This window comes from Meleagris gallopavo, chromosome 11 (assembly GCF_000146605.3).
Source record: "Meleagris gallopavo isolate NT-WF06-2002-E0010 breed Aviagen turkey brand Nicholas breeding stock chromosome 11, Turkey_5.1, whole genome shotgun sequence".
Lineage (NCBI taxonomy): Eukaryota > Metazoa > Chordata > Aves > Galliformes > Phasianidae > Meleagris > Meleagris gallopavo.
Genome location: NC_015021.2, coordinates 22,385,357 through 22,398,723, shown reverse-complemented (window position 1 = coordinate 22,398,723; position 13,367 = coordinate 22,385,357). Strand labels below are relative to the sequence as shown.

Sequence of the window (13,367 nt, the reverse complement as noted above, 5' to 3'; positions counted from 1 at the left end):
ATTGCCACATTACACTTCTTCCCCCCCAGTCTATGTTCTTAGAGTTTTTGTATGCACTAATCAAACTAGAATGAAGAAAACTACACCTGAGTATAAATATCATGTTCAACCTTGGGTTTTGGTTTTTTTTTTTTTTGGTCTCCTATAGTTTGGATATCTTGAAATGGACGCTTGGGATGAAGTTGAGGTGCAGTGGTATCTAATAAAATGTATGGTTTGTGTCTCAGTGCTTACAGATGGTTGACAGTTCGTGGCATAAGGCCTGCCCAGCAGTGTGTGTGCTCTGATGCTTCTCCCTTCTTAGTGGATGCTGAGACCCTGTTCAGCTGCAGAGTGCCAGAATGGGAAGCTTACCTGCAGTGCTGCTCACAGATAATTTTTAACTTTAAATGTTATTTGCAAAGATGACTACAAAGCCTAGTGACTTCACCAGCACGACCTGAAAATCTCTAACAAGTGAATTCTCAGCGTATGAAAACATGTTTGTTTTTATTGTCTGTGTGGTTTAGGTCCCATGATGACAGTTCCCTTGAGAGGCAGCCAGCTTCTGCAGGAAACTTGTTCCAGCACGGAGTGCTGCAGATACCTGAAATCTGAAAAGAGAAGGAAAAAGGCCAATTTCTCAATGTCTAGCCAAGTGAGTCCTTTCATTTTTTTTTTTTGTCTGGGGACTTTTTGGGAGTGGGTTTGGGCTGGGATTACCCTTTATTTACTTTGTGAATATTCACATGCTTGCCCAATTTCCTCTGAAGCATTAAATAATATCAGCTGTCTGACAGTGTACTGGGTCCCTAACTAGCCTGATGGGCTGCTTGGATGCAGGCAGGCATAAGAGCTTGTCTGCAATCTGAGCATTAAGGGATTTCCTTTTCAATACATTAGCTGGAATTGAATTACCTGGAACTCAACACCACGTTTGTGTTCTGTAAGTGTGAATCATAGAATCCTAGAATGGCCTGGGTTGAAAAGGACCACAATGATCACCCAGTCCCAACCCCCTGCTATGTGCAGAGTCACCAACCAGCAGCCCAGGCTGCCCAGAGCCACATCCAGCCTGGCCCTGAATGCCTGCAGGGATGGGGCATCCACAGCCTCCTTGGGCAAGGAGTGAATGGAGTGTTCATTAAAGAGAGCATCCTTACTTCGCAGGAATAATGCTAAACATGAAAATCAGAGTTTTGGTTTTAAATACAAATCTTGTTTTTTGTTTACTTTACCCTGTAGCAGTTTTCTGGGCCCTGTGTAACTGGTAGCCTCTGCCTAACGTGAGCTCAGATTAAAGTGGTGCAGTGGTATAAATCCAGAACGTTGCAAATAGTTGTCAGGCGTTAATGAATGTGATGGACCACAAAGCATTTTTTGCTTTCTTGGAAGTCCGACATCTTTTCTGCAAGCAATAAGAGCAAGCATCTTATGGTTAACATCATATTCACACTGGCTGTATTTATTTCGTTGAATTTGGCAGGTTTGTTTATGAGATTGGAAATAACTGTGATCTCAAGCATCCGTCTGCATGCAGAGGGTTTTCACAGCAGATATTCAGCTTCGGTAAACGGATTTGTGGATTTGCATGGGGTAAAAATGGAGGCAGAAATAAAACTTCTGAAACTGAGCCTCAGTCCAGAAGTGATGGCTTCCCAGCTGCATGCAAATGCTTTCAATATCTCCGCAGTAGAGAACAGGAGTCTGTGTATAAATGGCACACCGTGGATTTGGCATCTTCTAGAAGAATGTGTCGAGAATGCGTGGGAGTACTGCAGCGTTGTCATAGGACTGATTTCCATTGTCTGCTTTCTGTTTGCTGCACTACCGTAAGTTTCAAGTCTTTGGCAGTCCTCAGATTGAAACATGAGTAATCTTGCCTGAAGCCTTTTTCACAAGCTGCCTTTTTTTAAGTTTATCTTGGATATGTTTCTCTATCTGCATAATACAGATATATTATGCCAGAGAAGCATGTTGTTCATGTTTAGAACAATATTTGGTGGTTGACAAATGAGCTTGATGTACTGTTCTGTTGTAGTGACTTGACACTAATCTCTGCCACTTAGAGAAAATGAGAATAAATCACCTCTTCTCCCTTATCTTCCCCACCCTGAGATGTGTGCACACAGCATGCTTGCTGCAGAAACTGGCTCGCTGTGTATGTAAACCACGTGCCATGTCACCAGTGCTGCTGAGCTGGGTCCTGCCAGTGAGATTCAGACTAAGACAAAGTCAGGAACAGCACACGAGTTACTGCTTTGGTAGTGCAAAATCAATTGCTGTTGGGAGAACTGGCACTGGGTTCGGATTTCCAGTGTGAAGGTAGGAGATGGCAAAAGGAAAGTAGGAATGCTGCTTGGAGGGGAAGGTGCCCAAAACAAAATAGGATTGTCCTCATAACAGGAATATAATTTACTGAACTAGTGAAAGGGCGATGGAAATCAAAATGGGAACACTCTCAGTAAGCTGTAGAGCTTTTGAAATATGAGTTGAAAGGAGGCTTTACAGTCAGAGTGTCACATTAGTCAGTATGTGAGTCATCAAGACGTGTCTAATGGGCTGAAATTTGGGATTGCTTCATAGTTCCCATTGTGAATTTGAAGAACGTTTCTTCAATTTGGAGGCTTAAGTGTTGTTGTCAGCTCTCACAGAAGCTTTGTTCGTTCTTAGCCCTTCTGCTAAAAGTTTTTCCTGTTTCAGGATTTCAAAGGCTGGTATTTACAGCTGATGAGTGTGAAGCGACGAAGGCGTAGTTTTGGTGTGCAGGCTGATATTTCACTGCAGAAGACATGCATATAGCACACGCAAGTTCATGCAAGCAGTAATGAAGTTGTGATTTCAGCCTTTTGTTGTGTTGGAGTAAGACATGGTCAGCACTAGTGACACCGAGTTCTCCTTCTGAGCGTTAGTGGGTATTGCTCTGATGGGTCTCTCGTAGTTATGTTGTTATTCTTTCCCTACTCAGACTTTGAACGTTGTGTGTTACAACTTGTCAGACATTTTTTGGCTAACAGTGTGTTCCAATTCTGGAATTTGTGCCAGCCAAATTCATGTCGCCTGTCGGGATGGAAAGGTGGACCAAGCGCTGTCGTTGGGCTTTCTGCTGTGTTGGGTGGCTGGAGATCTCACAAATCTGATAGGCTGCTATTTAACAAATCAACTGCCAATTCAGGTAATCTGTCAATATTTCTACTTTTTGATATATCCTTTTCAGAATGTCTCTTTAAACTCTAGGATACTGTAATAATACACAGTACAGTAGGCACCAGGGCAGAAAATAGTCTTACATTCTGCTCACTTACTACCCATAAAAAAAAAAAGGTCAGAATTTCTCAGATGTGTACTTTGAGACCGTTATGTGTTGCAGGAACCATTTCACTTTTGCAGTTAGCATTATGAGAGACTTGCTGGGATGAAGTGGGGAACTCCCAGTTAATTTTTCTTTCAAAGTAAGTTTGCAGAGCAAACAGGGCTGGATGGAAGTTGTGCTGTTCAGCTTCTGATAGATTAAGCTGCAACTACTCTTAAAATTTCATTTTGTACATTTGATTTTAGGAGAAGTGTTTAATAACAGAAGCACCAGTTCAAAGAAGCTGTTAATCCCTTACAAATCCAAAATTACAGTTTCTTCAATGAAAGGGAGGGTTTCTCTGGAGGAAGCAGTTGTTGTCAGTGATAGGTTATTTGTGTCTGAAGCTTTCTTATCTGCTGCTCTTATCTTCAACCCTTCCATTTTCTTACTCTTACACTGCATCGATCTGCTGCTGTCCAACTTGTTGTTCCTCTGAATGCTTTTCTTCCTTCTTTTGGCAGTGGCTTTGTATTTGTTGTGCATGTTATTATTAAGAAGCGTACTTAGTTCTGATGATATTTTGTACTTCTTGTGTACTGAACAAGCAAATGTATCTTCCCTTTCAGACTGTCACTGCCATCTCCTACGTTAACATGGATATCATTTTGATTTCACAGTTTGCCTATTGCAAGCTCAAGAATCAGAAGATGATGAAAGGTGAGGCTTTTTAACAATTAAAACATTTTCCATAACGCAGCTTCTTCACCTTGATGTTTTCTATAGAGTTTAAATAAAGCCTATCTAAAAATGGGGTACACAGATTCCAGCTGGAGTTGTTAGGCCTATTGCTTCCAATTTTCTCAGCCTTTTGTGAAAATTCTTTTCTTCTGCCTTTCTCCCCTCCTCTTAACCACATAGTGTCTGTCAATATTTTCTATGTAGTACAGTCAGTCTATATAGGCAAGAAATGAAGCCATTTGCTCCATGGTTTTACTATCTACTTACAGCTATCTAAATATACATACAAGTTGAAATTAAGTGTTATTTTTTGTGTGGTTCAGTTAGTTTCTTCCATGTTGATTAAAACAGGACTTCATTCGCTTACATGATCAAATAGCTTGACATCTTCATGTGTTCTGTTTCAATGCATACAGTTTAAAGGCATTCAAGAGGAATGGAGTTACTCGAGCTGCTTTGTAATCACTGGCAGTAGTTGTAATATTCAGTCTACCAAATGGAATATTGAAATGGCAGGCAGAAAGCTCTGTGCACGTTGCATGCAATCGAAAACAGTGACTCATCAGTCTTAAAAAACCAAAAGAAACCTGTGGTGTAGTGGGGGTAACAAAAAGCTGAAGCAAAGCACATGCCTGCACAGCACACTAAATAGGATAAATCTAATTCATTTAATGTGGTACTGATAATAAACCTGAGGATAGGTCAGTGCTGAAGATACCTCCTTCCTACTGCCTGCTCTTGTAAACAAACATGGGATTTTGTGCATTATAACTGCCCCTGCCTGCTTCAGCTCAACTCTGCATAGCTGGCGAGGGAAGAATGGTATTTGTGAATAAAGCAATACAAGAAAGCTCTCAATACCCAGTTTTAGAGCTCTTACCATGGACTGGTTGGTCAGTTTTGTAAGTTGGTCACAATCCGAGCACAGGCTGTGAAACCACTGTAATAATTCCTGTCCCTGTAACACAGGTTGCAGGTCTATAGGGCAGGCTTCTGATGCCACGCAGCCATTTGTTCCACTGGTGACAGTCACCATAGGAGCAGTGCTGTAAAGGAATGCTCCTGCACTGCTCCCTCGGTGCTGCAGTAGACACAGTGTGTGGTGAGCAGGGCTGGGGACAGAGCCCAAGGAGGTGGACTCCTTAGGCTGAAATGAGACCTTTACATGTTTGCATTGTGGGTGAAAAGTAACCTTAACAGCAGGTGTTATTTTCCAGCTCGTTCGTTTGTCATTTTTATCATTCTAGGCAGCAAAAGGCTGAAGAATTTCTGTATAACCTGGATCTTGATATGCGTAACCCTGTGTATTGTTTTACCCTGCCAGCTGTTAATCAGAAAGCAAGACCAGAGTTCAGCAATGGAAAGAAGTAATGTAAGTGCTTACCTGCTTCCATTCCAAGAAATGAAGCTAGCAAACTCGCGTGTCTTGAAAGCATTGTGTGCTCTGAGCTTTCAAGAAATTTGGGTGATGTTTTTAACAATGCTTGAGAGGCCGTAAATGTGGCACTGTGTGGATCTCTAACTACACACCCTACGTTCCAAAATAAATAAGCTGCAAAATAGCTTCTTCTAGCAGCTCCCTGTATTTCGGGCTCATTCTGTCCCTTGGGTTATTAGGATGTGCTGCTTTGTGAAATGACACGCACACGTGTGGTCTTTCTGCCTGTGTTGGGTACTGCAGACCATCCATGTAGAGACTGTGTAGTGAAAAGTGCAATCAATAAAAAGTGGAAAATTACAATTGCACCTGCTGCTGCTGCTGTCACTTTACCAGCAAAGTTCACAGGCTATTCTAGCGATTTGATGGCCTTCGTATTAATGCCAGTAAAATAATTGTAATCCAGCAACATTGCCCAGCAGGGAAGCAGCTTATTTTCAAAATACAGTTAGAATGAGAAAACTAACAATTTAGTGGCCCTAGCTACGGTTTCTAGTTTTGGCTTGAATTGTTGTGCCCAGGCTTTTTTAGCAGAAGAAGTGGATTGATACGAGTGTTGTATCCCGAAGCCTGGTGCCGATTTTGATCTCAGTCTCAGCCATGACGCAGCACTGTGCATTGATGTGAGATAAAGATTAAACACTTTCTCTTCCTTTTTGGTCATTTGAAGAGCTGCCCTGAGCTGCTTTGAAAGTTCTGTCCAAAAAAAACAGCCGGGGGGCTCTCAGTTTAAGTCTCTGAAATGCTTGAGAACATTCTTGCCAAAATATATGTCCCTTTATTTTTTCAGAACTCTCCTGATATGATTGAAATGTCAGGCTTCGTTTGTGGCTATATATCTTGTGTGTTTTACTTGGGAAGTAGATTTCCTCAGCTGTATAAAAATGTAAGTCTGTTTTTGGCTGAGTATACTTGTATATTTTACCAAATGCTCTCCGTTGCTTGAGATTTGGCCTCAAAGCGTGTGACAATCTAAAACATTAAAGAAGGGTTTTCTTTTCCCTTTCAAAAGAGAGGATGGTGAGAATTTTAGGAAAATGATGGCCTTTAATCAGTAGAAGGGTATTGATTGGGCAGGAAAGAGGAAGGCTTACAGTTGGCTTTATGAGATACATGAGCAGAAATGTGCTTTGTGTGATTGTTTTCGTGAGCAACTGATACCTCCCTTATTTTTTTTCCCCAAACGATTCTACTTTAAGTAACCAACTGCAGGATCAAAAATTAAAATTATAGGAAAAGTAGTTTAAAGCTTTAGCCCCTCTTTTTTTCCTTCAAAGATATCATTACTGACTCTTTTAACATGCCAATATAAAAAAATTAGAGGCTATAGAAGAAAAAATCCTGCATGTTTTCCATCCTTAGTTGGTTATAAGAAGGCTTAATTCATTTCCAAGCTTATTCCTGTTCCCCTTTCCTTACCTTTTCCATTCCAGCTGGAATACAACAACGTTTTCGAAGGGCTCTACTGTGCACACTGATAAAGCAACAGATTTCCTAAGAACTAAATATCATTTGGAAGCAGATTATCCTTGCTGCTTTGCACCTACATAAAAACTACGTTAAGCAGAACTGCTTTTCAGAGCTGTAACAATTTCAGTTGCTTTCAGTGGTGTGTGCTGAAAATACTGAGCTGTGAGGGTTCAGGAAAAGATGGAGAGGAGTGACTGAAAAAATCTTTCAGTGTGTGATAGTAGAAAGTGCCAGAGTTATCTAGAAATGTTTACTATGATGCATCTTAAAACGTGTTTTCTGTATAAACTTCTTTGTCTTTAGTTTCAGAGAAAGTCAACAGAAGGCACCTCTTACCTGCTGTTTGCATTGGCCATGCTGGGAAACTGCACGTATGGCCTCAGCCTTGTCCTAAAGATGCCTGCTGCGGAATCTGTCCGGGCCCTCTACTTTTTACACCATCTTCCGTGGCTCCTCGGGAGCTTTGGAGTTTTGCTCCTGGATGTTTTTGTATCCTTTTCCTGTTAGAGCTCGAGTTTGTCAGGTTGGACTTGTCCGTACTTACTGATGATATTAAGTTCGTATGAAATGTATACAGGAAAGCTGCATTGCAGGGGTTAAGTTCTGTCTTTCAGCATCTTTGCTCTTAGCTCTATTAACTTCAGGTATGAAATGGGATAGAATGAAGAGTAATTTCAAGACTGTGCTGTGCTAAAGGACGTTGTGTTAATCTGTGCCATGTTCAAGGGACGTTCTTCACCAGATTGACTTGGAGCAGTTCAAGAAGTTAGGATTCCCAGGCATTGAGGTTGTTTTTTCTGATTAAAGTAATTTCATAAGCCACTCCAATTAGCCTAATGATGGGACAGCAGACCCTTTGGGGGGACTCTGAAGTCATACTGTTGTTCAGAACAGCCATCTGTGCTTTTTGCATCTACAGCCACGATGGTTTAAGTGGGCAGTTTAGTAAAAACATTTGCATTGTGGGAACACAATGCTTGTGTGACTAAATGGTGGTTAGCAGCCTGTTTTGAGATAACTTTTTAGTTTTCTCTGTAGAGACAATACAGTCTGTAGGGGTTCAGAGCTGCTTATTAGCCCAGATGGCTGCTCTGCGTGCTCAGACCTTTTGTTCCATACATGAAGTAGTTACTTTTTCTCCCTCCCCACCCCCAGATGGAAGCATAAAACTGCCTGTGTTTATTTAAAAATAAATAAATAAGTAATAGAATTTGATCTGGACAACCCTTGCAGTACATTATGTGCATATTTGGAGATGCTTTTCTGTGATGCACTCTGAAAAGAAACTTTTATGTGGGCCACAAACCTCCCCCATCTCTGAGCCCAGCCCCAGAACTGCAGTGCCAATGTGCACATGACATTCATTTCTCAGTTCTGTCTTGATTGGAGGCTAAATCCAATCTTGCTAATAGTCTTCCAGTTCAGATTGTATTGAAAGCAGATGCTTCCAAATCAGGTTGAGGAGCTTATAGAAATCTGGTCATGTATATAGTGTTAGTTCAAAATGTATGAAGTATTTGTAATCAAGAGAAAACGAGCAGACCTCCAGCTTTGAGAACCCCCTGAGGTATGGAAGTAAATGCTTTTTAAAGAAGAGAGCTTTGTTACTGTCTCTTGCCAAACAAGAAAATCAAAATTCCAACAAAATGCTGTGTCGTGTTGGACCAGAAAAGAAAGACCAGGGATGCTTGGCTTTTGGGAAGCAGAGGGATTAAGTGAAAAGGTTGTAATTTCTACAAGAGAGGTGTTTCATAATTGACTATTTGTGCAGCAGTCTCTGTTTTGAGAAGTAGTTCCTGACACTGTCCAACTCTAGTGGGGTTTATTCCTCACCATGTGCAGAGTTTCATTAGGAGGAGAGCAAGGCCTCATTTCTCAAGGTCCAAGGAAGGATTAAGGGTTCACTTACTCTGTGTCTGCTGCAGTGTTCTTTCTTCTGCTTCCACCTGACGTGGCCAGGTTGAGTATTTTTAGGAACAAATGGACTCCTGATGGCAGCAGGAGCAGCGTTAGCACAGGATTACACTGGGCTTGTTTCAGCTTGCTTAACAGGATAACGTGGTCATCCTTTTTCCTCGGCATCCCAACTTAGATTTGTTGAGTTGCACAATAAGCCAGTTATTTCAGTGAATAATGCAAGTGTCCAATTGTTTGTAAAGTATGAATTGTCCTCTTTTTTTCTTTTCTTTTCTTTTTTTAATTTCAAAAGGAGTTTCATAACATGAGGAATTTGAATTATAAATCAGACGTGGTTTCCTGTTCCAGTGATTGTCTTTTTCCCACTGCTGCTTTGTACTGGAAGCTGATTGGAGTTTCTCAAGAGGCCACGAAGCCCAGGGTGTAAATATGTGCTTATTAATGGGTGCCTTGTCTGTAAGAGACACGGGGTGCAGAGGTGCCTTTCCTGGGGTCTGTGCTGGACCTTATCAGAGCTCTTTATGTGCGTGAGTGTTTAATGGTTCCTTTGTATGCAAAGACTGAGTTCGACGTATCCTAACATCACAGAATGGCTGAAAAGGACCACAGTGATCATCTAGTTTCAACACTCTGCTATGTGCAGGGTCTCCAACCCCCAGACCAGGCTGCCCTTTGGAACTCGGTGCTGCCTGCTGCTGAAAGCAGCGGACTGAGTTTAGTGCGAGATTTTGGAAAACTTGGTCCTTTTCTCTAAGTATCCTCTTTCACCCTATGTCCTCCTTCCTTTTACCAACAGAACCAAACAACTCTGCTTTGTACTTAGATTCAGGTGAAGCCTTTCACCACGTTTTTTGCGTTTGTTTGTTTGTTTGACAGCATCCTATTGTCAGAGAACCGTGTTCAAATCCTCCGTACCTTCTTCTTTTCATTAAGTGTAGCCAGGTTGTTACTAAATAGCCCAAGTATATTCAGCCAGAGCCAGGCTGCTGTGCACAGACTGTTATCTTGCACCTTTTGTGAATTGCAGGGCAGCCACTTGGAATCCATTATATACTTCTACAAAACATCACACTTGGTAATTTAATTACACAGTGCATAGAATGTAAGTCTGACCTCAGCAAGACTTTCCCAGCCAAACATACTTCTCTGCACTCGTGTGGTTTGTCTCAATGCTGTGAGGTTATTTGAGTTGTCATTCAGTTGTCTTTAGGTTTTGTGAGGCAGATTTGACACCGTAGCCCAGTGGCCATCGTCACCATCACTCTGAGGAGTCCGTTTGGTTGTCTCCTCCACTTGGTGCTGTCTGCATGCTTAGCCCGTATAGTTTCCCCCAGGAAGTCAAAGACTTGAGCAATAACTGTTTTTTCCATGTTAAGCTGTCTTATAAACCCAGCAATTTTATTTTAAAAATATGAGCAGATGAGTGCATATGCTAAAAAAGAAAAGCCTTATTCTGGAAATACTCTTTTGTGAATTCCACATGGTTGGTTTGTAACTTATCTTCCTTGAAAGCTCTGTTGCCAGCTTGGTGGCTAACAGTGATAGTATTTCAGTCCAGACTTGTCCCAGCCTACCATCTGTTTTCAGCAATTTGATCCCCTGTTCACCACATCCTTTCTTACCCCTGCAGCTATTAAGTCTTGGGGAGATGCTGTGCTGTGAGTACAATAAGGCCTACTTGAAAAAAGAAAGGAAGAAGAGAAGAAAAAGAAAGAAGCAGGAAGTTTAAGCAGCAGCTATGTATGTTATAAAGCTAATTTGCTAAGCTTAAGAAGATGATTCCCCAAATAATACTACAGAAGGACTTAAAAAGAGTGCTGATCTGCTGTCTATGAAGGAAATCCTGTCTAATCTTTAGCTGGGGGGCCAGAGAGGTGGGATGCAGGAAAGCTTTGGAAAAAGTAGGACAATTACTAGGGCTTTGTCTGTGATGTAGACAACTTCCCCTCTTCCCAGGCCTCTCTGAAGGCAATTTCCCTTAACCAAAAAAAAACAAAACAAAACCCACCATCACTTATGGAAAGACATAGCTGGGTAGGTTTGTGTTCTATCTTTATCTCACAAATGGTATCTCTATTAGAAAACAAAGGGTTTTGTGTCAACGTTGGTGCTTAACTATCTGGCCAAAGGAGTGAGACCTCTTGTCCTTTCCAGGTGCACGTACCCATTTATCTAAAGGTTGAGTTGCTGAAAGCCAGAAGTGTTGTTTCAGAGCTGGAGCTATCAAGAAAAAGGCCAAGTGCATGCTTGTTAATTCTTAGTAGATCAGTAGTGTTTCCAGTGGTCTGTTTTACAATAGAAATAAACACGTCTAATTGCACAATTCTGTGTTGAAAACAGCATTAAATATTGAGTCCTAGCGTTGTCAGGCTGTCAGTGCCTCTAAATCCCAAATGAGGTGGAACTCTGTGGGAAATGAGATTCATAGAATCATCATAGAATGGCCTGGGTTGCAAAGGAGCACAGTGCTCATCTGGTTCCAACCCCCTGCTGTGTGCAGGGTCTCCAACCAGCAGCCCAGGCTGCCCAGAGCCACATCCAGCCTGGCCTCGAACGCCTTCAGGGATGGGGCATCCACAGCCTCCTTGGGCACGGTGAGCATCTTGTTTTCTGATCAGGCCCTGCTGACCTGCTGCTTACCAGCTTCCCTTCCTTCCCAGCATCCAGAAGTGGGGTCCCCTGCCCACCCTGCTGTAGGAGCACAGGGCAATGGGGGGCATTGCTCCTCTTCCACTTCTAATTAGTCTCATACTTAGGACCCATGAAAGCAAGAGATGCTAAAGGATTTCTTCACTTGTATTTGAGACACCAAACCAAGGGGATCTGGAATTTTGATTGATTTTTTTTTTTTTTCCCCTGTATCTTCCTGTTTTTAGTATTGATAAAATGACTTAACTTTTTGCCATAGAGCATTGAAAATGAGTATTAAGAAAGATATGGAGAAGTTCGTCTGCTAATGTAGAACCTTCCACAGTTAGGATTAGATAAATGAGTAATACTCCACAATATGTGAATAAGTTCTAAGCTTTCCTCTGCAGACTCTGGTATGCTGAGTCTGTGCCAGCACTAAATGGAGGGCTGCTCTTCTGCACAGCTTACTTCATCTTTGATTGGAAGCAAGTGCTGCCTCTGTATCCTGGTTAATTACTTCCTTACCCCAAAATAACAGGTGACTGTGCAGTTCGTTCTGTATGGTCAGCACAAGGAGAGATCACATGCCTTGGTGGCACTGGAAGTGGAGCCACTGCTTGTGGGTGAGGAGGATGCATAGTGCTGTGCTCACGCCTGGGGACTTCGATGGGTCAGACTGCAGGAGCTTTGCAACCACACTTATTTTTGGTATTCATTTATTTGTCATTAATTTGTCACTGCTTGTTTAATGTTTTCATCTTCACATCATTCGCAAATATTTGTTCTGTTGCTTCAGAAGTGTATTAAGTCTTTGTTTTCCTGAATGTTTGCCTTTCTCACTGTTTCTCCCTGTGATGGGAATCGCAGCAGTGGGTGCTTTGGGAGTATTTATTTGACACGATGATGCCAAGCATATCACAAGGTGACGATTTTCATCTAAAAATATACATCTTGATAACAGTAATATGGCTGTTTTAAAACTGTGGATGATGAATTTACGTCCTGTGCCTTGAACTCAGCGTGGAGTTCTGTACTGCTCAGTCTGCTCACATTGTATGGAAGAAAACTGGCCTTTAATTAAGAACCATCGGTGCAGAGGATCCATTGCTGATGTAAAAGCAGAATTGTGGTGTGAGTTCTTGAGATCACAGAATCCCAGAATGGCCTGGGTTGCAAAGGCCCACGGTGCTCATCCAGTTCCAACCCCCTGCTGTGTGCAGGTCACCAACCAGCAGCCCAGGCTCAGTTTAAAACCATTCCCCCTTGTTCTGTCACTATCCAACTGATACTTGGGTCCCCATGAGTATCACTCTGCATTTTATTGTTTTAATTAAAACTCTATATACCAATGCCTTTGCCTTCTGTGGAATATAATTACTGCACGTTGTCATACGCTGCAGATGATGGTTTCCTAGGACTTGCATTTCTTTACTGCTGGGTTGGGTAAATACTACAGAGGGGAAAAACAACACCACAACATAAGGAGACTGTAACTTGTCATTGCTTATTGAGCACGAGGAATTTTGTCAGTGCTGTGTTGTGTTTAATGAAATCCTTAATAAGATTCCAGAGAATAAATTCAAGTTAATATTTCATTGAATGTGTATGTGGTGATTCACGCTTCAGAAAATAAGTTTATGACCAAAAAGACTGTTTTTTCAAAGTCAATATGAGTTGGCACGCTGTTAGGCTCACCATGAAACTCATTCCCTTTGAAGAACAAGATGGGGCCTGGCTGTGTTTGGAGGGGTGGGGGTAACATCAGCCCTGCTGGGGGTATGGAAAAGCAAACTGATTTGTAACTTCTGTTCCAGGAGTGATCATAGAATGGCCTGGGTTGAAAAGGACCACAATGCTCGTCCAGTTCCAACCCCCTGCTGTGTGCAGGTCACCAACCAG

General features: G+C 41.9%; 1 protein-coding gene across 3 annotated transcripts; it reads left to right on the top strand.

Annotated features, from left to right (window-relative positions):
* Positions 1-513: 513 nt before the first annotated feature.
* On the top strand, positions 514-13,063 carry LOC100545800 (lysosomal amino acid transporter 1 homolog). 3 transcript variants are annotated; one of them, XM_019619205.2, is made up of 8 exons: positions 514-637; positions 1,466-1,811; positions 3,025-3,154; positions 3,952-3,991; positions 5,260-5,384; positions 6,241-6,336; positions 7,224-7,409; positions 12,007-13,063. In XM_019619205.2, the coding sequence occupies exons 2-8, from the start codon at positions 1,474-1,476 to the stop codon at positions 12,106-12,108; spliced, it is 1,017 nt and encodes a 338-aa protein (XP_019474750.1). In that variant the 5' UTR covers positions 514-637; positions 1,466-1,473; the 3' UTR covers positions 12,109-13,063. The 3 variants fall into 3 exon arrangements, with proteins under 3 accessions (XP_019474750.1, XP_010715297.1, XP_019474751.1); XM_010716995.3 differs by having other exon boundaries at positions 3,901-3,991; XM_019619206.2 differs by lacking the exon at positions 6,241-6,336 and having other exon boundaries at positions 3,901-3,991.
* Positions 13,064-13,367: the final 304 nt, after the last annotated feature.